This window comes from Aotus nancymaae, unplaced genomic scaffold (genome assembly GCF_030222135.1).
Source record: "Aotus nancymaae isolate 86718 unplaced genomic scaffold, 86718_ANA_hifiasm-v0.15.2.pri h1tg000028l, whole genome shotgun sequence".
Lineage (NCBI taxonomy): Eukaryota > Metazoa > Chordata > Mammalia > Primates > Aotidae > Aotus > Aotus nancymaae.
In genome coordinates this window covers 39,816,629-39,841,233 of record NW_026988441.1, presented here as the reverse complement: position 1 = coordinate 39,841,233, position 24,605 = coordinate 39,816,629, and the positions used below count along the sequence as shown (strand labels likewise).

General features: G+C 54.4%; 1 protein-coding gene across 1 annotated transcript in view; it reads right to left on the bottom strand.

Moving 5' to 3' along the window:
• The window catches only part of SH3GL1 (SH3 domain containing GRB2 like 1, endophilin A2), a 49,263-nt gene extending 26,411 nt beyond the window's left edge, over positions 1 to 22,852 (bottom strand). Inside the window, exon 1 of the mRNA XM_064382066.1 lies at positions 22,770 to 22,852. Within this exon, the coding sequence (XP_064238136.1) occupies positions 22,770 to 22,814 (45 nt within the window). The 5' untranslated portion in view covers positions 22,815 to 22,852. The remainder of the gene's footprint in view (positions 1 to 22,769) is intronic.
• Positions 22,853 to 24,605: the final 1,753 nt, after the last annotated feature.

The following is a 24,605-nucleotide window of genomic DNA, read 5'->3' as shown; positions in this document are numbered from 1 at the left end:
GAGCTGGGAATCTCATAATTGCTGACCATGGCTTTGGCACAGAAGAAGTGGGCAAATGGCCCGAGTCCCCCTACCATCTTCCCTGCAGCAAGGCGACTGCAGCCTCTTTTCTCTGAAGACTCACATTTGGGTCCCAGGGACAGCGTGCACCTGGGTCCCAGGCCTGGGAGGTTCTGGTGAGTGCAGCCTGCTTCCCAGGGCCCCTTCTGCCCCGCTGTGGTTTATCATCCTTGGAGGAACACCACTTAGGACAGGCTCTCGTCGCAAACCCACCCCAAGTTCCCCATCCTCAAACACCAGCTTCCTGCCAGCATGGCTGGGCACGGGGACAGGGCTGGCAGAGGAAGCATAGGGCCTTGTGCCCAGGCAGCATCAGTCACTGAGTATCTGTTGAAATAATAAATACTAATGGTTGAAATAACAAATAAATAAGAAGCGGCCCTGCCCTCAGGTGTGGCAGTAACACATGAGAGCAAAGGTGCGCCCGAGAGGCCACAAGAAGCAGATGGGCTGACTCGGGGTGAGGGCGCCCGATGGGCGGCACCAGGACTGGATCTGGTTCCAGCTCTGCCGCTCGGGCTCTGACTCTGAGCAGGAACGCAAACCCCTCTGAGCCTTGGTTTCCTCAACTGTAAAGCAGGTGACACCAGGTGACGTACCATGAGCCTCAGGCATAGATGTGCTTTAGAAACCACATGCCACCCCACGATCCTAGGCTACTGTGTGCCAGGCAACTGAGTCCCGAGGAATGACGGGTGTGGGACTGGCCAGGGGTTTCGCCTCAGCCCTGCGACACAGCCTATGTGCCCAGTTTTTCTGGAGTAAGAGGCTTCATGCAGGCCCTTCTTTAAGAAGGAGAAAAGGAACACGCCTTCCCTGAGTCACACCCACCCCCAAGGGAACCTGGTGAGGCACTCACAGGACGGCACACACCAGGAAAAATTGTGTCAACAGCTGGCTGAACGTGCACAAACTTTCATGCTGTGCCCAGAGCGCCTCCACATCAGCTGCAGAGTCAAGTCCTGGTTCCGAAAGGCTCACGGCACTGGATGTACTTGTCGATGGCCATGACACACAATTCGGAGGTTCTACTGGAGGGCAGGGGTGGGAGAAAAGATGCAAAGGACCGCTGGGCTTGGTGGCTCATGCCTATAATCCCAGCACTTTAGGATGCTGAGGCAGGCAAATCACCTGAGATTGGGGGTTCAAGACCAGCCTGCCCAACATGGTGAAACCCCGTCTCTACTAATAAAAAATTGGCCGGGCTTGGTGGGGGGCATCTGTAATCCCAGCTCCTCAGGAGGCTGAGGCAGGAGAATTGCTTGAACCCAGGAAGTGGAGGTTGCAGTGAGCCAAGATCGTACCATTGTACTCCAGCCTGGGCGACAAGAGCAAAAACTCCGTCTCAAAAAAGAAAAAATAAAAAAGGAGAAAAAAAAGAAGCAAAAGGACCAAGAGAGAAGTGACTCGACTTAAGGTTGGTAGAAGATTCCCCATGTCCCTGACTCACAGCTTTTTTTGAGACAGAGTCTCACTCTGCTATGTCACAGCCCAGGCAGCTACCACAGCCTCTGCGCTCCCTCTTCTGTTTCCCGGTCAACCCGCATTCCTGTCTTCCTACCAGCTGGGAGCACGGCCTCGCTGCCCATCCTGACCTCCCACCCATCCTGACCCACCGAGCACCTGACTTCCTGCCTCGCCTGTGGTGAATGCAACTCCTTCCCTGAGGATGTCCTGCCCTCCCTCCACCTCTGCACACCCACGCTCTCCCCTGCCTTTGAGAACGTGCCCCTGTGCATGAGAGAGCCTGTGGCCGTGACTGTGACCCCTCACTGCCAGAATGGCTGCTGCTGTGACATCAACACAAAGCACGCCGCAGCCCTGCCTGTGCTTACTTGTATTTTGTGGGGGAAGCAGCCCTGCCTCCCAGGCCCGTAGCCCTTCTCCCAGGTCTTGCTTCTCTGCTGTCATCGCCCCAGAGGACAAGGGACTGGTGCTGCCACTTCCTGAGCTACAAGCAGTAAGAATATTCAACTCTCTCCCATCCTGCCATCATGGTCTGGTAGCCAGGCTCCTCCCAGCACCCATGGCGGCTTCCACTCCCCTGGAAGGACTGGCCTCATGGATGGTGCCTGGGCTCAGGATGGAGGGGAAGGATAGGGCAGGGCAGACCCACGATGCTGGGGCCCTCCCTCCAACACCCGCCTAGGGGCTGCCCAGGGCAGGGCAGGGCTCTCTCCCTGCACTGGAAATGCTCACTTCTTTCATTGCTTCTTCCTACATCCAAATTCTACCCACCCTTCAAAGCCCTGGTCTGGAGCCATCACTGAGGTCCCAGTCAAGTTCAATGAGTATGTACCTGTGCCAGGTACAGTGGAAAAAGAGAGATGCATAACGCAGGCTCACACACACACAGGAACACAGAGCCCTAAAACAGGAGGCCTGCAGGGAGCGAGCCACGGCAAGCAACAAAGGAGGCGGCCATGGACGGGGGCTTTGAAGGATGGGTGGGATCTGGGCATATGCAGGAGAGATGGGCACGGCATGAGGAAGGGCAGGAAGGGGAGACACAGGGCCTGCAGCAGGGACGCTGGCCTGGAAACAGAAGCCAAGGACAAGGTTCAGAAGTGCCCATTTTGAAGATGTGGGAGGGCGTCATGGGTGGGCATCTGGTGTGGGCTCCAGGCTCCTGGATCAGGAAAAACACGCTGCCAAACTCAGGAGCTGTCAATCGTCTGTAGGACAGTCGGCGGTTTTGGACATGATCTGCACTGGTGTTTCCGGGGTGCATGGCACCCTCAGGCTTAGAAGAGCAATGGTTATGTTCTGTGAAAACCTGAACGAGTGGCCAGTTTTCAAAATCCAAGTTAAATAATGGCAATCAAATTTTCTTTTCTTTTTTTTTTTGAGACGGAGCCTCACTCTGTTGCCAGGCTGGAGTCTAGTGGCACAATCTCAGCTCACTGCAACCTCCACCTCCCAGGTTCAAGCAATTCTCCTGCCTCAGCCTCCCAAGTAGCTGGGACTACAGACGAGCACCACCACGCCTGGTTAATTTTTGTATTTTTAGTAGAGACAGGGTTTCACCACGTTAGCCAGGATGGTCTCTATCTCTTGACTTTGTGATCTGCCCACCTCAGCCTCCCAAAGTGCTGGGATTACAGGCATGAGCTACTGCGCCCGGCCGGGGACCAAATTTTCTGTGAGTCCACTAGCTTTTAAGTCACCAAGGTGGGAATCCAAAAACCAGGGTACAACTTCTGTGGAGTTGAAGATGAGTTATGTGGAGCATCACAACGAAGGTAAGGCTGGATAGAACCCCAGCTCTTAGCAGGGCACCTGAAGCCAACCTGGTAGAGTGAATCGGTCCGATTTTCTTGTTGATTTCAGGGATAAGAGCTAACACAGGACAAAACAACTCTGTCTCCCCCCTGCCTGTCTTCTTCCTGCCCCTCTGTCTCCCCCGGCTCCTCTCTGTCTCCTCCCTGCCTGTCTCCTCCCTGACCCCTGACTCCCCCTGCCTCTCTCTGTCTCCCCCCTGCCTGTCTCCTCCCTGCCCCTGTCTCCTCCCTGCCTGTCTCCCCCACTGCTCCCTGACTCCCCCTGCCTCTCTCTGCCTCCCCTCTGCCTGTCTCCTCCCTGCCCCTCTCTGTCTCCCCCCCGCCTGTCTCCCCCCTGCCCCTGACTCCCCCTGCCCTTCTCTGTCTCCCCCCTGCCCTTCTCTGTCTGCCCCCTGCCCCTCTCTGTCTCCCCCTGCCCCTCTGTCTCCCCCCTGCCCCTGTCTCCCCCCTGCCCTTCTCTGTCTGCCCCCTGCCCCTCTGTCTCCCCCCTGCCCCTGTCTCCCCCCTGCCCTTCTCTGTCTGCCCCCTGCCCCTCTGTCTCCCCCCTGCCCCTGTCTCCCCCTGCCCTTCTCTGTCTGCCCCCTGCCCCTCTCTGTCTCCCCCCTGCCCCTCTCTGTCTCCCCCCTGCCCCTGTCTCCCCCCTGCCCCTCTCTGTCTGCCCCCTGCCCCTCTCTGTCTCCCCCCTGCCCTTCTCTGTCTGCCCCCTGCCCTTCTCTGTCTGCCCCCTGCCCCTCTGTCTCCCCCCTGCCCCTGTCTCCCCCCTGCCCTTCTCTGTCTGCCCCCTGCCCCTCTCTGTCTCCCCCCTGCCCCTCCCTGTCTCCCCCCTGCCCCTCTCTGTCTCCCCCCTGCCCTTCTCTGTCTCCCCCCTGCCCTTCTGTCTCCCCGCTGCCCTTCTCTGTCTGCCCCCTGCCCCTCTCTGTCTCCCCCCGCCCCCTCTGTCTCCCCCCTGCCCCTGTCTCCCCCCTGCCCTTCTCTGTCTCCCCCCTGCCCTTCTCTGTCTGCCCCCTGCCCTTCTCTGTCTGCCCCCTGCCCCTCTCTGTCTCCCCCCTGCCCTTCTGTCTGCCCCCTGCCCCTCTGTCTGCCCCCTGCCCTTCTCTGTCTCCCCCCTGCCCTTCTCTGTCTCCCCCCTGCCCCTCTCTGTCTCCCCCCTGCCCCCTCTGTCTCCCCCCTGCCCTTCTGTCTGCCCCCTGCCCCCTGTCTGCCCCCTGCCCTTCTCTGTCTCCCCCCTGCCCTTCTGTCTCCCCCCTGCCCTTCTCTGTCTCCCCCATGCCCTTCTCTGTCTCCCCCCTGCCCTTGTCTGCCCCCTGCCCCTCCCTGTCTCCCCCCTGCCCTTCTCTGTCTCCCCCCTGCCCTTCTCTGTCTCCCCCCTGCCCTTCTCTGTCTCCCCCCTGCCCCTCTCTGTCTCCCCCCTGCCCGTCTCCCCCTGCCCTTCTCTGTCTGCCCCCACCCCTCTGTCTCCCCCCTGCCCCTGTCTCCCCCTGCCCTTCTCTGTCTCCCCCCTGCCCTTCTCTGTCTGCCCCCTGCCCCTCTCTGTCTCCCCCCTGCCCTTCTGTCTGCCCCCTGCCCCTCTGTCTGCCCCCTGCCCTTCTCTGTCTCCCCCCTGCCCTTCTCTGTTTCCCCCCTGCCCTTCTCTGTCTGCCTCCTGCCCTTCTCTGTCTCCCCTCTGCCCCTCTCTGTCTCCCACCTGCCCCTGTCTCCCCCCTGCCCTTCTCTGTCTCCCCGCTGCCCCTCTCTGTCTCCCGCCTACCCCTCTGTCTCCCCCCTGCCCTTCTCTGTCTCCCCACTGCCCCTCTCTGTCTCCCGCCTGCCTCTGTCTGTCTCCCCGCTGCCTCTCTCTATCTGAAAACCATAATGACGACAAGGCTTTAGACAGTGTGGACCTCTGTGAGTTTCTTGTCGCCACCGTAACAAATTGCCACAAACCTAATGACTTATAGCCACATACCCATCTTCAACGATACATTAAAGCAACACAAAGTCTTCACTAGGTCAGACCCTGACAGAGATCTCAGTGGGCTAAGATCGAGATGCTGCAAGCTGCCCTCTTTTCTGGGGGTTCTAGGGCTTTCCTGCCTTTTCTAGCATCCAGAAGCCACATACATCCACTGGCTCATCCACTGGTCCCCTCCTCCACTGTCAGAGCTAGCAGGCGCCGGCCCCTCAGCAGCTACCTCTGTTCTCTCTTCAGTTGTCTCACCTCCTCTGACCACAGCAGGGGATGGCGCTCTGCCTTCTGATGAGACTGGGCCCTCCAGGATAAGCCAGGACAATCTCCCACCCCCAGGTCCATATCCTTCACTCCATCTGCAAAGTCTCCTTTGCCACGTAAGGGAACAGCCAGCCAGCCTGCCCGTCTTCCTTCCTTCCTTCCTTCCTCCCTTTCTTTCTTTCTTTGCCACGTAAGGGAACAGTCTTTCTTTCTTCTTTCTTTCTCTCTCTCTCTCTTTTCTTTTTTTTTTTTTTTTTGAGACAGTCTTACTCTGTCACCCAGGCTGGAGGACAGTAGAAAGTGGTGCAATCTTGTCTGACTGCAACCTCCGCCTCCCAGGTTCAAGTGATTCTCCAGCCTCAGCCTCCTGCGTAATTGGGATTACAAATGCACATCACCACACCTGGCTAATTTCATATTTTTAGTAGAGACGAGGTTTCACCATGTTGACCAGGATGGTCTTGATCTCTTGACCTCGTGATCCACCCGCCTCGGCCTCCCAAAGTGCTGGGATTACAGGCGTGAGCCACCGCGCCCGGTAGAGATGGGGTTTCACTTTGTTGCCCATGCTGGTCTCAAACTCCCAAGCTCAAGCGATCCTCCTGCCTTGGCCTCTCAAAGTGCAGGGTGACAGGCGTGAGCCGCTGGACCCGGCCTTTGTGCACTTCCTTAGTTCATCTCTGTTGTGATTCACCCACACTGAACTCATGGACACAGCGCGATCGCTCCTGCCTGAGCAAAGCTGCTCTCACACGTGGTTTCTCTGTGAGGCTCATCCCAGCCTCCCAGCACTGAGGAACACGAGACAGTGCTGTTGCATGATGCACGGGCCATTCTCAACAGCGAGATCACCAACAAAATCCACAAAAATGAGAGAAACATGGCGCCAATCAAAAGCCTGTAAATCAATGCCAGTTCGCAGCACAAGAGCCGGGAGAAGGCAGCGTCGCTTTGTTTGACCTCGGCTAGGAACATACGTGCCAGGTGACAAATGTTTTGCTGCTCTGCACTTGTCTGCAAATGACTGCAAAAGGAGTGATTTGGGCCGGGCGTAGTGGCTCATGCCTGTAATCCAAGCACTTTGGAGGCCAAGGCGGGTGGATCACCTGAGGTCAGGAGCTCAAGACCAGCCTGACCAACATGGTGAAACCCCGTCTTTATAAAAAATAAATAAATAAATAAAAGGAATAATTTGGAGCTACAAATAAATGTTAGCAAGTAGGTGCATCTGCACAGGGAGCGCGTGAGGAATGGGGACAGGTCGTGCATGCTGGCCTGAGCTGCCCTCAGCGACTAGGCTGGGTGCTAGGGCGCCTTCTGCCAGCACGGCCTCACTGTGCACAGCAAAACTGAAAACACGGCTCTGGAGGAATCTACAGGCTGGTGGGGAAGCTACGTCTGTGAGGACACCCAGCAGAAGCAAAGTCCTTGGAGCTCAGGGTGCAGGAGGGCCCCGGGTCATCCCGCTACAGACCACACAGAGCTAACCCTGAGCTGGGAGCCTCCTCTCCACCCGCTGGGCTTCCTGGTCGAAGCCCCCAGGCACATACAGCAACGGAGGAGAGCTGAAATAACACACTTTACAAGTACGCAACACGTGATACTGCTAGCCGCAGGTCCAAGACTTTAGGCCATGCAAATTGCACAGGCTGTTTCTTCCAGGCTAGGACCACTGGAAACCTATGTGGCTATTTTTTTTTTTTTTTTTTAAGGCAGGGTCTCACTGTGTTGCCCAGGCTGGAGTGCAGTGGCTATTCACGGGCAAAGTCAACAAGCACTACAGTCAATGGTCATATTAAGCAAAATACCGCACTGGAGAGGCTCTCAGACGCGTGCCACAGGGGATTGCTCACTGTCACGGTCTGCGAAAACACAGAAACTTGGAGACTCTGAATGTCCACGGGCTGGAACACAGATAGCCACGCTGTGGAATAATCATGGGGGAAAGCCACGCAGCTGTGGATGCGAGCAGAGCCTCGTGTCACTGTGAACCGGTACTCACAAGCCAAGCAGTGTTCCGCCTAAAAAGTAGGGTACAAGTGACCAGGCGTGGTGGCTCACGCCTGTAATCTCAGCACTTTGGAAGGCCGAGGCAGGCGGATGACCTGAGGTCAGGAGTTCCAGACCAGCCTGGCCAACATGGTGAAACCGCATCTCTACTAAAAATATGAAAATTAGCCAGGTGTGGTGGCGCACGCCTGTAATCCCAGCTACTCAGGAGGCTGAGACAGGAGAATCGCTTGAACCCAGGAGGCGGAGGCTGCAGTGAGCCGAGATCACACCATTGCAATCTGGCCTAGATGATGAGAAACTCCAATTCAAAAAAAAAAAAAAAAGTTCACATCTGTAATCCCAGCACTTTGCGGGGCTGAGGTAGGCAGATCACAAGGTCAGTAGTTTGAGACCAGCCTGACCAAAACAATGAAACTCCATCTCTACTAAAAATACAAAAATTAGCTGGGCATGATGGCATGTGCCTATAATCCCAGCTACTCGGGAGGCTGAGGCAGAAGAACTGCTTGAACATAGGAGACTTGAACTTGGATAGGAGGCGGAGGTTGCAGTGAGCTGAGATCGTGCCACTGTGACAGAGAGAGACTCCGTCTCAAAAAAAAAAAGTAGAGTACAAGAAACCATGTGATCCTGTTGACAGGAGGTGTAGACAGCGCAACACCGCACACGTCGGTGTGGTGAACCCACACTCAGTAAAGGTGTGTCTGTCCTGCTCTGGTTTCATCTGGGTGGGGTGGTGTGCACCTAGTCATCAGTTGGTCATTCTTAGGTGTCTTTCTGTATCTGAAACCCTTTATGATACGACCTTCCTGAGGTGCCTGAATAAGGGATGTGCCCTGTGCCACACATTGGTGCCATACATTGGTGCCAAACAGTATGTGGCCCGGGGAACATGTTCTGAACCCAGTAAGAGGCAACCCCTCCTGGAAGGAGGCTACTCCCCCCAGCTCCTCCGACAGCCGAGGGGACTCCTGGGCTCCAGAAACGTGACTTTGGCAGGTAGACCGAAGGTCCTTCTCCTGCCCTCCCTCTCAGTAGCACCCCTTCCTTCCAGGCCCCAGAGACCGTCCCTGGCTCTGCAGTTGCCCACTACGGATCCCCAGCCAGTCTAGAGGTGCCACAGGGACCCCACTCAACAGAGGGTCCCGCTGGTGCCTCCTGCTGGCGGGTGCAGGATGCTCTGGGGCTGGCCGGGGAGGCTGCTGTGGGAAGACTGGGCATGGGAGAACACTGGAAACACACGACTCTGCAAGTATAAAATAAAAATATAAAAGCTGGGGGAGCAGAACGACCCATAGCGCAGCATTCCAGGAGCCTCTGAGCCAGCCCCTGCGGTGGGCAGTACATACCTCCCAGACACCCACGCTGCACTCAGCCGGGGGTCTGGGAGCTCAAAGGCTCCTCGTGGGTGGAATGCTGACTTTACAAGAGTAAGCAAGAAGCAAGAGACTCACTCTGCAGTTCTGGGGCTATTCTATTCTTTCTTCCTAAAATAATAGCAATGATTCCCAACCTCAGAGAAAACCGTCAGAGACCTCAGGAGAGGAGATGAAGATGATCCTATGCAGGGTGGGCGAGGGTTAGGAGATGGAAAAATTCCATCCCAGGTCCCTGGGCTGCCCTCTTCTGAGTCACAAAGGCTGGCCTTGAAGGGCCGGGACTGCCCATCCATTTCAAACAATTGAGACTCTGATGAGTGAGGCTGTTAGGCTGATGGATGCCTGCCTGAGTCAGCCGTGGGGCCTCAACCTACGGAGGCGGGTGGCAGGGGATGGTGGCGGGTGGTTGGGGGCAGAAAGTTCCCAGAGCTTCCTTCCGCAGGGGCTTCCTGAGAATAAGAGCCTCTGCTTAGTGCTGAGGCAGAGTCCCGAAATGACAGCAGCAAAATCATCAGTCAGCAGTTCTGCTTCCAGCATGCTGGGCTGGATGGGGTGTGCTGGAGGAAGACATCTGCATTACTACTAAGGTGGTTTGGGAACTCATCCTTTTTTGTTTCTAATTTCTTTTTTTACTCTTTTTTTTTGGAGAACAGGGTCTTACTATACTGCCCAGGCAGGTCTCAAACTCCCAGACTCAAGCTCTCCTCCCACCTCTGCCTCCCTAAGAGCTGGGATTACAGGCGTGAGGCACTGTGCCCAGTGATGTTTGGGGAGTTCAACTCCCTAAGAATGCTGAGTGCAGGGTCTCCAGCCTCCATGCCTGCCCCCGGCAGGCACTCAGGACCTGGCTGTTACCAGCCCATCAGCCCTTGCTCCTGAGCCTGAATCCTAGCATGCAGGGTCCCCCAATCCTACGAGAGAGACGAGGATGCACAGGGCATGGCGGCAGGCCGCAGGGGAAAATACAACGTGCTTTCCATGGGGCCACGTGTCCCACAGAGTGGCAGCTAACACAGGCACAAGGCACACGAATCGTGGTGAGAAACCAACTCTGCTGCAATTCCCCTTCCGTGTTTCTGATTCTGACAAAGAGGAACTTCCAGGTGGGCACCGCTAAAGTATAGACTTTTTTTTTTTTTCTTTTTTAGGCAGGGTCTTGCTTTGTTGCCCAGGCTGAAAGGCAGTGGCATGATCACAGCTCACAGCAGCCTTGAATTCCTGGACTCAAGTGATTCTCCCACCTCAGCCTCCCAAGTAGCTGGGACTATAGATGTGCACCACTATGACTGGCTAATTTCATTTTTTGTACAGACAAGGTATCATGTTGCCCAACTGGGCTTGAACACCTGGGCTAAAGCAATCCTCCTGCCTCAGCCTCCCGAGTGTTGGGATTACAGGTGTGTGAACTACCGCATCCAGCCTCAACAGCTCTTTCATAAGAGCACACACCTCAGGCTCAAGGGTGGGGTAGCCAGGAAGATTTTATTCCTTGTTTTGCTGCTGTTGTATTTGTAATTCCAGTAAATACAGGTTCCTTGGGTTTTTTGTTTGTTTGGGTTTTTTTGTTTGAAACGGAGTGCAGTGGTGCTATGTCGGCTCACTGCAACCTCCGTCTCCTGGGTTCAAGCAATTCTCCTGCCTCAGCCTCCCAAGTAGCTGGGACTACGGATGCGCACACCACACCAGGCTAATTTTTGTATTTTTAGTAGAGATGGGGTTTTACCATGTTGGCCAGGCTGGTCTCAAATTCCTGACCTCGTGATCCACCTGCCTCAGCCTCCCAAAGTGCTGAGACTACAAGCATGAGCCGTCATGTCCGGCCTATTCCAATTACTGCTATTGATAGCAAGGAAAAATACCACAATCCCTTTTAAAATAAATTTTAAAAGTGAGTCAATTTAAGAGGAAAGAGGCCAAATCAGTTAGAGTTCAAGCTGAAGGACAGGCAGCAGGTGATGAACCTGGCTGTTGGTTCAGAGCATCACCGCTGCTGGCTGCGTGCTGTGGTCTGTGAGTCATGGGAGTTTCATGCCTGAATGGGGGGGAAAGGGGACACAGGCTTGGAAGGCAGATACAGAGAGGTGCGGCGGATGCACAGGATACGTCGCAGACTCCAAGACAGAAGGGGCTGTCCACAGGAAGAAGTGGGAGGAGCCGCAGGGCCGAATGTGGACTGTGGCAATCAGAGGGAAGTCACCACAGCACCTGGGCGTGGAGGCCAGAGAGGGAGCCACAGGACAGGTGGCCAGGCCCAGCCACAGCGAAAGCCCTAAGAATGGCCAACAGGGCTGGAGAGCTGGTTTCTGGAGGCCGGGAGTGGTTTCGTTTAGGAACGAATTCAAGCCAAGGAACCACCAACTCTGCGCAGACTGGCCCGGCCAGGCAGCAACAGGTGCATTTGGGCCTGGCCTCGATCAAGGCAGTAAGCAGGGGCCTGGGCTTGGCTTCCTCAGGACACTGCTTGTGTAGGCTCCAGGTCAGAGACCACCTGTGACACGCTGAGGCCCCTCTGACCCGGCCAAGTTCAGGTGACTCTCAGCTGCAGCCCTGGAGCTGGACACTCACCCTAAACCACACGGAACACTCTGAGCTGTTGGCTTTTCAGACCAGTCGGACCTGTTTCCAGCAGAGTTCTCCAAGGCCTTACCTGGTTCCCTGGTGCTGACACGGCCCAGTCAGATGCCTGGCCGGGGGACCAGGGGCTGCTGCTGAGGCACCACCAGGAACAATGCAGGGCCCCTGTAGCGGACAGCACCCCCACTCTGAGAACGAGTCCCCCAACTCAGCCTCTGCCGGGTGCATCTCTGATGACCTTGTCAGCAGGCCAGTGCCCAGCAGGCCATGGCCTGTCACAGATGCCCAAGCACAGCCCGGCCCTCAGGAGCTGCCGTCTGATGGGAGAAGAGTAGCTCACACAAGGAGCGGCGTGTCGGTGGGGGACCACGGGGCCAGATGCTCCAAGGGCTGAGAACTCACTTCCCACATGCGGCCCTGGAAGATGCCACGGATGAGGGGAGATAGAAACAGTGTTATAGCACAAACAAGTGGGGAGAGAATGGAGCGGGGCTGGGAAGTAGGAGAGGCCAGTGACATGGACAGGAGGCAGGAGAGTACAGGGACCCACGCAGGGCAGAGCTGACTGTGAGTCCCCCCCATGCAGGGAAAGAGTAGCATTTAAAGCTGGGACCAAGGCAGGGGCTCCAGAAGCTCCTGAAAGCCTGCTGAGAGCTTGAACTGTATCCCAAGCCAGGTGGGGACCTGCTTCTCCTCTTCCTCTAGGGCGTGCTCACATGGACCCGAAAGGCGGCCATCTGCTGGGGTGGCCGCCCCGGCTCCCTGGGGTAGGCCAGCCACTAAAGCAAACACCGGGGATGCAGCAATGAGCAGAAATGCCTGGCTCTGGCCACAATGGTTAATAATCCAGTAGCAAAGGCAACGAAATAATCAACCCCATCTGCCTGCAACCCTGTGGGAATCTGACCACTCCGACATCAGGGCACAGGAGATGCATGTTCCCGGCCTGCGGAGGGGAGTCAGCCCACTCCCCCCATGCCCTCGATGCCGTCTGGATGCTGAGTATCTACCATGACCACAGACCCCACAGACTGCGTCACATGAGACATGACCCCCCCTCAAAGGGTGCTTTGTCTCTCTGCGCCAGGCGGGAGCCCTATCCCAGGCGGCCAGTGGACCACTGCTGAGTCAGGTCCAGTGGAGGAAACGGTCCATCTATTTTCCTGCTGTGGTGAGGAAGTCTCCCCGTGACTCCACTCTCAGGGCCTGGTCAGCAGGTTTTTCTAGGAGCAGAGAGGAAAAGAAAGATAGGGCCGTCCTCCTGGAGCCTGAGTGCAGGGAGCCCTGGGTACCGTTCAACAGGAAATGAGCAGAAACGCACCCAAGCTGCAGTGCTCAGGAAAAGTGCCTGCCAAATCCATCCCTGCAAAAGATGAGAGAGAGAGAGAGAGAGAGAGAGAGAGAGAGAAAGACAGGCAGGCAGACACACAGGAAGGAGGCGGGGAGAGGAGAGAGAGGAAGAAGAGGGGAAAGGGAAAAAGAAAGGAGAGACAGAGAGAGAGAGAGAGAGGAAGGAGAAGAGGCAGACAGGACAGGGAGAGGGAAGCCCGCTCAGCCCTGGCTGCCACATTCTTCCATCCTGCTTTCCAGAGGCAGTTTTGAAAAAGAACCAGAAGAGACCGCCCCCAGACCCTTCAGCTCACACATTAAAAAGCCATTAGAGCTGGAGAGCTCCAGGCAGGCTGCAAGGCATCTAGGAAGTTGAGCTCCTGACACCCACCCCACCCCACCCGCCAAACAAAAAGGCCAGGCAGCCTGAAATGCTTCCCCATCCAACCCTGCCAGCGCTTAGAGACCTCAGGGGCTTGGAAAGCAGACACAGGGGCCGCTCTGCGTTCCTCTTTCAAGCTCTGTCCGAGGCTGCCTCCCAAATCCTACTGGCAGCACGCTCCAAATTAAACACGACGTTTCCCCAGATCACATCAGTTTCAAAACACTGGGGACAATAGCAGAGGAGAAAAAGGGCTGAGGCAGCCACGAAGGCTTGGCTGAACCCTAGGTGCCTGGATCAAAGTCCACTGGACACAGAGACACCGGCAGCTCTGAGCGGGACAGGCCTCAACCCCCAGGTTTCTCCTCTGAGGAAAAAATACAACAGACACAGGGACCCCTGAGAGGCCCAGCAGCCAGCTCAGGCCTCAGGGAGACTGTGCACTCGACCGCGGCCACCCCTGGGCAGCCAGGGGCAGGGGGAACAGTATCGTGTTCTCAGTGCGCTTGATAGGTCTAGGGTCTCAAAATGTGCCAGCCCCCGATTTCTACAACTGAGCGGGGTAAAGTGAGACACCTCACCTCACAGGCTGTTATTGGGGCACCCAGAATATAATAAAGTACTGCAGGGCTGGGCTGTAACACACACCCAGATAAGCAAGCAGCGCAATCGGCACCCACAGAGCCCCAGCTGGTCTTTGGTGAACATGGGAGGCTGAGTCAGAGTCGAACTTTTGGCCGAACTTTCAGCCCTTGGCTTGATTTCCGGGGCCTAATGTACAGCAGTCGCAGGAGGCAGAAACTGGAGTCTGACGACCCCTTGGGTCCTGGTTTGTTAAGAACGGGAAAACACAGGATGCTGCTTGGTTTCAAAGTGTCCCACAGCCACCAACAGCCAACCCTATGAAGGGGGCCAGGCAAGCCCGGTTTCACAGACAGGCCTGGGGAGCAGCGGGGTGTAAGGAGCCTCCAGCTTCCTTAGGGGAAGGGCAGTCTCTAACTTCTGTGTCTGCACAGCCCAGCCAGCACGCAGCTCAGGCTTCCACGCAGCTGCTAGTTCCTAGTTCCACCCGTCTACAAGCCAGAAACAGAGCAGAGTGGGGAGAGTGAACCCTGCCTTTCCAGGGGTGGCCCAGGGTCCCCAAGCGGCCCGCTCCAATGGCTTACAGTACACACCAGCACATGCCACACGTTACCGGACTTAGTCACCGGGGCTTCCTGAAAGACTGGACTTAACCCCGTTTCCATCATACGTGGACATCACAAAGCAAAGCCTCTTCCTACATCTGCTGCCAGCACTCCCTGAGGGAGAGGAGGCTTCCGGAGGTAAGCCTGCAGCTGCTGGACTCACCGGCCTTGTCCTGGACACAGCCTCTGAATGGCCAACGCTGGCCCTGGCCAGCCCACACAAAAAGGCCTCTGAATCACCTGTCACTCCCAGCACAAGGGTGTATATCTGTGCCAAGGCAAAGGGGTTATGAACCCCGTATTTCTGTATCTTAAGATCATTCCGCATCCATGCCTTAACAGGTCAAGCACTTTGGGTAGGAAAACCAAGAGTAGCCCCACAAAGTGAGGTTTTTATAAAAGAGGTCAGGGCCAGGCGGTGGCTCATACCTGTAATCCCAGCACTTTTGGAGGCTGATGCGGGTGGATCACCTGAGGTCAGGAGTCAAGACCAGCCTGGCCAACATGGCAAAGCTCTGTCTCCACTAAAAATAGCTGGGCATGGTGGCAGGCACCTGTAATCCCAGCTACTCAGGAGGCTGAGACAGGAGAATCACTTGACCTAGGCGGCAGAGGTTGCAGTGAGCCAAGATCACGCCACTGCACTCCAGCCAGGGAGAGGAGACAGAACAAGGTTGCATCTCGAAAACACAAAACCTAAAAAACCACAATGAGCCGGGTGCGGTGGCTCACACCTGTAATCCCAGCCCTTTGAGAGAACGAGGAGAGAGAATCACTTGAGGCCAAGAGTTCAAGACCTGGAATGGTGGGGTTTAAGGAGCCTCCAGCCTAAGCAACATAGTGAGACTCTATCTCCACAAAAAATCAAAAAATAATAAAGATAGGTCAGAACAAGCAGTATCATGGACATTCTGAAACACCAGCCATGTTCCTATACACTGTTTACTCTGACCTACAGCCCCCCAATAGGTGGGGCCCAGGAACCCCTGCAGACGGTCCTCTCCCAAGCCTCCGGCCTCTCCTTTCTCCTAGGCACGAACCCAGGGCCTAAGAAGCACCAGACAGATTTCAACGCCATGGGAGGTGATGCTCAGGAATTTTCCTCCTAGCTCAGTCTGAAGCAATCTTTCCATCCAAATGTTCAAACCTTCTCCCTCTTTCAGGCCAAAAAAAAAAAAGAGGCCAGCATTCCAGTGAGCTGCCAGCTCTATCCCTAGTTACACTCTCAATCTCACACAGCCCAGCCACAAGATTTATCAGGAAGCCAGTTAGCAGCTTAGGCCTGGAAACAACGTCGCTCAAAACCCCTGCACACCAAGGGAACTTCTGAGAGCGGCTCTCACTAGCGGCGTCCTTTCACCCTCCTTACTTCCCCAATTCTAGCTGCGCATGGATGCCAGGAGGCGTTTGAGGGAGTGGGCGTCACACAGGCAGAAAGGAGGGGACCACAGAGATGGGACCAAGACGGATGGCTATTTCTTTTACTGCTTTCTTCCAGATAGATTCAACTTTCCCCAGCTCCGGCTCTCAATCAGTCCATAACAAGAAGTAAAAACTCACAAACTTCCCACTCAAGCCCAAACCAATTTTGAACAAGTTCCCGAAAGGTTCTACCAAGAGATGAACTGGCCTGGGACCTACTGAGGTTGTTATGGTATCAACAATGAGAGATCAGAAACTCTGAACCAACAACACAGCCTCACCTGCTGGAAAGTAAGTTCATCCTTCCCAGCACTCTCTCCCTTATCCTTCTGGCCTCTGTTTCTCCATTTAAAAATGACACTGTGAGAAGGCGTGGAGTCCAGAACCTGGTTTAAAGCAGGGTTTCTTAAGCTCGACTCTACTGACACTAGGGCTGGATAATTCTTTCTCTGAGGCGGGGGGACGCTGCCCTATGCATTGTAGGATGTTTGACAATCATTCCTGGCCCCTAATCCCCTTGGTGCTATGAGCATCCTCTCCCGAAGTTGTGATAGAAACGGTTCTGGGGCTGGGTGTGGTGGCTCATGCCTGTAATCCCAGCACTTTGGGAGGCTGAGGCGGGCGGATCATGAGGTCTGGAAATCGAGATCATCCTGGCTAACATGGTGAAACCCCGTCTCTACCAAAAAATACAAAAAAAATTAGCTGGGAGTGGTGGCGGGAGCCTGTAATCCCCGCTACTCGGAAGGCTGAGGCAGGAGAATCACTTGAACCCAGGAGGCGGAGGTTGAAGTGAGCCGAGATCGTGCCACTGCACTCCAGGCTGGGCAACAGAGCAAGACTCCGTCTCAAAAAAAAAAAACAACTGTCTCTGACATTGCCAAGTGGAGGAGTGAGGAAGAAAGGGTCTGCGCTGCCCCTGGCTGATAGCGCTGATGGGAGCGTGTGCCTCCTTCAGGAGCCCAGATGCCTGTGTCTATCAACTATTAAATCAAGTGCCAGCAAAGAACTGGAAACCTTTAAGCAGTGTATAGAACCATTTTGTGTAGCTATGGAAACTGTTCATTTTCTAAATTACTGTAAATCGTTTTTTTTTTTTTTTTTTTTGAGACAGGGTCTGGCTCTGTCTCCAGGCTAGAGTACAGTGGTGGAATCAAGGCTCCCTATAGACTTAACCTCCCCAGGCTCAAGCGATAAAGATTCTTCATTATAAGCTTGAAGGTATTTTTGTATTAAAAGTTCACACTGGGCACAGCGTGGTGGCTCACACCTGTAATCCCAGCACTTTGGGAGGCCGAAGTGGGTGGATCAAGAGGTCAGGAGTTCAAGACCAGCCTGGCCAACATAGTGAAACCCTGTCTCTAGTTTCTAGTAAAATACAAAAAAAAAAAAAAAAAAAATTAGCCAGGTGTGGTGGTACACAACTGTGGTCCTAGCTACTGAGGAGGCTAAGGCAGAGGAATCACTTGGACCCAGAAGGCAGAGGTTGCAGTGAGCCGAGATTGCACTGCTGCACTCCAGCCTGGTGACAAAACGAGACTCTGTCTCAAAAAAAAAAAAAAGTTCACACTGAGGCACATAAATGGATGGTGGCATTTGGGCAGCAGTGAAGTGTGCTTCCTCTAAAATAGTTCCCTATACCGTGGTATACATGGTTATTTTGAGACTCATATATGTTCTGTGTTTCTCTGTGAACCGTTTTTCAGTCTTTGTTCTTGTCACCATATGTAAAGGAAATTCCAGAGACTGTATCACACAAAACTGACACTGTTAATTACAACATAGGTGCTTACCTTGTGAAGGCTTATTAATACATACGATTGTCACAATACGTATATATGATAAACAGTGCACAAACACACATAAGATGTTTATGGTGGATCTACCTCCCCTCTAAAAAGGAAGCCCAGATACTAAAAGACACTGGAGTTTTTCTAAAGACTTGGGGGAGGGGGTGGGCTAGACCTTGGGGTCTGGATGCCAAGTTGTATGTAAATATCTACCTATGGGGCCCAGTGTGGTGGCTCACACCTATAATCCCAGCACTTTGGGAGGCCGAGGCGGGTGGATCGCCTGAGGTCAGGAGTTCGAGACCAGCCTAGCCAACATGGAGAAAACCCGTCTCTACTAAAAATATAAAAAATTAGCTGGGCTTGGTGGTGGATGCCTGTAATCCCAGCTACTCAGGAGGCTGACACAGGGGAACTGCTTGAACCCGGGAGGCAGAGGTGGCAGTGAGCTGAGACTGCGTTATCACACTGTAGCCTGGGCAACAAGAGAGAAACTGTGTCTCAAAAAATAAATAAATAAATAACCTATGTACACATGTAGTTATCTGTGTTTAGGAAACTAGGAAAATCTTAAGAATGGCCCAGTGGGGTTTTTCTGTTGCTTTGGTTTGCTATAATTATCCTCATTTTTTCCCAAATCTCCAAGCAGGGTTTCTCAAATTTGGCACTATTGACATCTGGGGCATTGGGGAGATGTTGCCCTGGGCACCGAAGTATGCTGAGTGGCATATCTGACCTCTACCTACTAGTAGTCAGCAGCCCCCCACCAAGCTGTGACAACCAAAAATGTCCCAGACATTGTCAATGTCCCCTGGAGGACAAAACTGGCCCTGTTTTATACAAAGAAAAAAATCCCCAAATCCTTCTGTGTAAAAAGGGGAATGTTTTTACCCTCAGGCCAGATAAGCAAGACCAGCTGAGATCTACTGGTGTAAAGCATACTGCCTGTTCACGTGGTGAGAACTCTAATGCTGGTATCACTACATAAGGAGAGGTGCCACTTCTCACTAGATAGCCATCTTCTGAAGCCACAGGAGAGGGTCAAAGACTTGTTACCATACTAACAATGAGAAAAGAAACTCGAATAGTTGGATATGTCCAGATAAACAGCTGAGATGCAGGGGAAATCACAGCAATGATCACAGAAGAGCACAGAATGCAGCCAGGGTGACTCCTAAGAGCACCAAACAACACAGAATTGACCAGGAGGCCAAGATGACAGCCCCGAGGGTGGGCTGTGGCCATCGCGCTTGGGACTAGGCCTCAGAAAGTAGAAACCGGCAATCCTAAGCCCAGCTAACACCGCACTGTGCTTTCCAGTCCTCAAGGTACAATTCACAGATCTGAATGGAGGTCATCCTGCTTCCCTTGAGAGAGACAAAGTCCTGGTGGCTGGCCTGAGAGGCCTGGCTCGTTCCTCCAAAGAGAGTGTCAGCTTAGGACAAAATAGGCACAGGCCCTGATCGCTGGGGGTTGGGATGGTGGCTCCCAGAGACCTGTCTATGTTTATAGCAGGGAACCAAGTGGCCCAGGAATTCCTCCAAGACCTCTGGGGACATCTTTCCTGCTAGGGAGCAGCGCTCTATGGTGCTCAATCAAGCAGGTGAGGGTCTGATGCCTGCTGGGCAAAGTCTAACCCAGGGCCAGGCTAACTGATTTCAACCTGCTGGGGCGAGGGGGTGGGGCTGTTCTCAGTAACAATCCTAAACTTCATTTGGATTACATCTTTCTCCAGGGTTTAACCATCATCTGGGGTCTAGAGATAGACCCTAAGTATCTACACCCCTAGACAACCACTAGGGTTGTTACTTTTTATTATTTTTTGAGACAGGGTCTCACTTTGTTGTCCAGGCTGGAGTGCAGTGGTGAGATTATAATACACCGTAGCCTTGAATTGCTGGGCTCAAGTGGTCCTCCTGCCTCCACCTCCCAAGTAGCTGGGATCATAAGTACACACCACCACATCTGGCTAAGTTTTTGACATTTTGTAGATATGGGATCTCCCTACATCTCCCAGGTAGGTCTTGAACTCCTAAACTCAAGGGATACCTCTGCCTCAGCCTCCAAAGTGCTGGAATTACAGGCGTGAGCCACACGACCTGGCAGGGTCATTACTTTTTCCTTTCCAGGGGCAAAAGGTACCAGCTGGCTGTTACTGGGGACTCATTTCTCTTTGCTCCCACTGGGCCTCTCCAAACTGTGGGCAGAGAGCCCTGTTTGCCAGCTTGGCCCAAGTATTTGCTAAGATCATTGCTCATTCCTCGTGGAGTCCATCCACACAAATTCCACACCACCTCACCCTGCAGTGCACAGATCAATAGAAGTCAACAATCCGAGGCTTCCTGTCTTTTTTTTTTTTTCCCCAAGTTGGAGTCTCCCTCTGTCATCCAGGCTGCAGTGCAGTGGTGCAATCTCGGTTCACTGCAACCTCTGCCTCCTGGGTTCAAGAGATTCTCCTGCCTCAGCCTCCTGAGTAGCTGGGGTTACAGGCAAAATACAAAATTTTTGTATTGTTAATAGAGATAGAGTTTTGCCACGTTGCCCAGGCTGCTCTCAAACTCCTGGCTTCAGGTGATCCTCCCGCCGCAGTCTCTCAAAGTGCTGAGATTACAGGTATGAGCCCCTGCACCCAGCCAAATCTGAGGCTTCTTGGATTCAAAATTGCAAACTGAATCTTATGTGTGCCTAGTTTTCTAGAGTGTGGACCCACACTTTTCACCAGATTCATGAGCAAAGGGTCCTAGACTTTCCAAAAAACCCTTTATGTGTCCATATCAAATGCACTTAGGCTGGGATGCAGCATTCCACTTCTAGTAATTCATCCTGAAAAACTAATATCCCCCTGTGAGCAAAGATATTCACTGGCTATTCAATGTAGTAATGTTGGTAGCAGAAAATTCCGGGAAACAATGGAAATACCTATCAACTGACAACTGGTTAAATAAATTATGGTACACGTCATGGAATGAAATACAATGTACCCATTAAAAAGATCCAAGTAGGCCAGGCACGGTCGCCCACACCTGTAATCCCAGCACCGTGGGAGGCAGAGGCAGGCAGATCACTTCAGGCCAGGAGTTTAAGACCAGCCTGGAGGCCGGGTGCGGTGGCTCACGCCTGTAATCCCAGCACTATGGGAGGCCGAGTCGGGTGGATCACGAGGTCAAGAGATCGAGACCGTCCTGGTCAACAAGGTGAAACCCCGTTTCTACTAAAAATACAAAAATTAGCTGGGCATGGTGGCGCGCACCTGTAGTCCCAGCTACTTGGGAGGCTGAGGCAGGAGAATTGCTTGAACCCAGGAGGCGAAGTTTGCGGTGAGCCGAGATCGCGCCATTGCACTCCAGCCTGGGTAACGAGCAAAACTCCATCTTGGGAAAAAAAAAAAAAAAAAAAAAAAAAGACCAGCCTGGGCCACATGGAAAAACCCCGTTTCTATTAAAATTACAAAAATTAGCCGGCCAGGTAAATGCCTGTAGTCACAGCTACTGGGGAGGCTGAGGCAGGAGAATCTCTTGAACCCAGAAGGCGGAGGTTGCAGTGAGCTGAGATTGCGCCACTGCACTCCAGCCTGGTGACAGAGCAAGACTCCATCTCAAAAAAAAAAAAAAAAAAAAAAAAAACAAATAAACAAATAAAAATCCAAGAAGTATGGAGTATGGTCTAGTGCAGTAGTCCTGGGGGACAGGGAAGGAAAGAAGAGAAGGAAGGGAGAAGGGAGGAGGGAGGAGAGAGGGAGAGAGGGAGAGAGGCAGAGAGGGAGAGAGGCAGAGAGGCAGAGAGGCAGAGAGGCAGGGAGGGAGGGAGGAAGGAAAAAAAAACGGGGAGCGGGCATGCTGCTTCTATTTCTCTGGGGACACAGGGTGACATCTCAAGAAATTTTTGTTTGTCACGACTGGGGGTTTGCTCCTGGCCTGGAGTGGGTGGAAGGAAGAAAGGAAGAAGGAAGGGGGGCTGGGCGCAGTGGCTCACGCCTGGAATCCCAGCACTTTGGGAAGCCGAGGCGGGTGGATCACGAGGTCAAGAGATCGAGACCATCCTGGTCAACATGGTGAAACCCCGTCTCTACTAAAAATACAGAAAATTAGCTGGGCATGGTGGCGCGTGCCTGTAATCCCAGCTACTCAGGAGGCTGAGGCAGGAGAATTGCTTGAATCCAGGAGGCGGAGGTTGCGGTGAGCCTCGATCGTGCCATTACACTCCAGCCCAGGTAACAAGAGCGAAACTCCGTCTCCAAAAAAAAAAGGAAGGAAGGAAGGAAGGAAGGAAGGAAGGAGGGAGGGAGGGTGGGAGGAAAAAAGAAAAGGGAACGGGCGGGCTGATATTATTCCTCTGGGGACACAGGGTGATATCTCAAGAAATTTTTGTTTATCACGACTGGGTGGGTGCTCCTGGCCTGGAGTGGGTGGAGGCCCGGGGCGCTGCTCAGCACCCTGCAGTGCCCAGGATGGCCCCACTAAGGAGAACAATCCAGCCCTAGATGCCAACAGTGCCGACAGCGGGGGAGAAATCCCGCTCCAGTGTGATCTCCAAGACACGTTTAATGAAAAACACCGCACACAGGATTCTGCAGCGTGTGCTACCACAGTGTACGTGTTTTTAAAGGAGAGGCACATACGTATTTCAGGAAAGGGACACACGGAGTCGATGACAGTCCCTGTCTCTAGGGAGAGGGACTGGCGGTCCGAGGGGCAGAGAGGGGAAACTGACTTCTCCCTCCACCTTTTCAAGTCGGTACTTTGCCCATCGAGAGGATTCTGAACAGAACCGCTCTAAGCACAACTTTTCCCTGGCTCTGGGTTATGTGGCAAGAGTCCTGCGTGTACAGCCTCGGGACACCTTTCTTCCCCTTCTCTCCCCGCACCCCGCCTTTACAGGGGAGAGGAGCAGAGAGAGGTCCGCGTCCCTGGGCAGCCCCTGGGTGCCTCTGCCCTCCCCCAGGGGCTCCGTCCCCGCTTCTGCAGCCCGCATGGCGACCAGGGCCTGGGCCGCCTCGTCGTCCCCGTCCGTCCCCCCGCTCTGCCCACCCGGCGGGGTACAGGAGCCAACGTCCACACCTCCGTCCCCCCGGCCCCCTCCCGGGCCAGGTCGGGCCTGACCCCTCGTCCGGACAGCCCAGGGCCCCGCCTGGGCCTGCGCTCACCTGGCTCGCCTTGTAGAACTGCTTCTTCAGCCCCGCCACCGACATGCTGCCGCCCGCCGCCGAGCCAACCGCCCGGACCGCGCCAGCGACAGGCTCCCGGGCGCCGCAGACCCTACGCGCGCCTCAGCGGCCCCAGTCGGCGCCGCCTCTGCCACCAGCTCGCCAGCTCCGCGCCCGCCCAAGCGCCGCCTCAGCCGCTCGCGCGCCCGCGCCCGCGCGGCCAGGATATTACATGGCAACCGCACGCTTCCGGTGCCGGCCACCGCGCGCGCCCCTCCGGGTCCCGACTGCGCACGCGCGCCCCCTGCCGGCCGGAGAGCGAACGCCCACGTTCTTTACCGCCGGAGAGGCCGCCTCTGTCAGTGAGTTGAGCAGGGCGAGCCTAGAGGGGCCGTAGCAGGTGCAGCGCCCCCTGGAGTCCCGGAGGTAACCCTAACATGTTGGGAAAGGCGCTTAGTTTAAACTTGGCCAGGGAGGTTGGGAAGTAGAGTGGGCCCTGCTTACAATTCTCCAGATACCTGTTTGCTCATCTTAGGTAAATCCAATTTCTCTAAGTGTTCAGGCTCCGTCCCCTCTTTCTTTCCTTTTTTTTGAGACGGAGTCCTGCTTTGTCTCCCAGGCTGGAGTGCAGCGGCGTGATCTCGGCTCACTGCAACCTCCGCCTCCCGGGTTCAAGTGATTCTCTTGCCTTAATCTCCCGAGTGGCTGGGGCTACAGGCGTGTGCCACCACGCTTGGCTAATTTTTGCATTTTTAGTAGAGACGGGGTTCCGCCACGTTGGCCAAGTTGGTTTCAGACTCCTGACCTCCACCCTCCTCAGCCTCCCAAAGTGCTGGGATCACTGCAATAAACCACGGTGCCTGGCGACCCCTCCTCCTATCTTTCTGTCGCCTGTTCATCCATTCACTTGCCCATGTGACACATCTAGACATCTAGGTCCCTCTTCATGCCCTAACCATATTTTCTACCAGTTCTCCCCTCCAATTCGTCCCTGACACGGCAGCCAGAAAGATGCTTTTAGAATGCAATTCAGATCACAGCAGTGTCCTGCTTTAATTCCGCCTACCGCCCTTACGATACACTCCCAATTTCCTAACCTGCTCTACAAAGCCTGCGTAATTTGGCCCCATCAACTCTCTCTCTCGCTCGCTCTCTCTCTCTCTCTCTCTTTCTCTGTCTCTCTCTCTGTGTCTCTGTCTCTGTCTCTCTCTGTCTCTATCTCTCTCTCAAGTAGAGACAGGGTCTTGCTATGTTTGCCAAAGCTGGTCTGAAACTCCTGGACTCCAGCGATCCTCCCGTCTTAACCTCTCAAAGTGCTGGGATTACAGGCGTTAGCAGCCATGCCCAGCTCCCATCAACTTTTCTTTTTTCTTTTCTTTTTTTTTTTTCTTTTTGAGACGGAGTTTCCCTCCTGTTACCCAGGCTGGAGTGCAATGGCACGATCGAGGCTCACCGTAACCTCCGCCTCCTGGGTTCAAGCAATTCTCCTGCCTCAGCCTCCCGAGTAGCTGGGACTACAGGCGTGCGCCACCATGCCCAGCTAATTTTTGTATTTTTTAGTAGAGATGGGGTTTCACCTTGTTGACCAGGATGGTCTCGATGTCTTGACCTCGTGATCCACCTGCCTTGGCCTCCCAAAGTGCTGGGATTATAGGCGTGAGCCACCGCGCCCGGCCTAACCCCAGATTTTTACGGAGCTATTAGGGATAGTTTGAACGAGTTTATTGATGTGCTCTGATAAGACCTTGTTGGCCAGGTGCAGCGGCTCTTGCCTGTAATCCTAGCAGTTTGGGAGGTTGCAGCAGGTGAATCACCTGAGCTCAGGAGTCAGAGAAC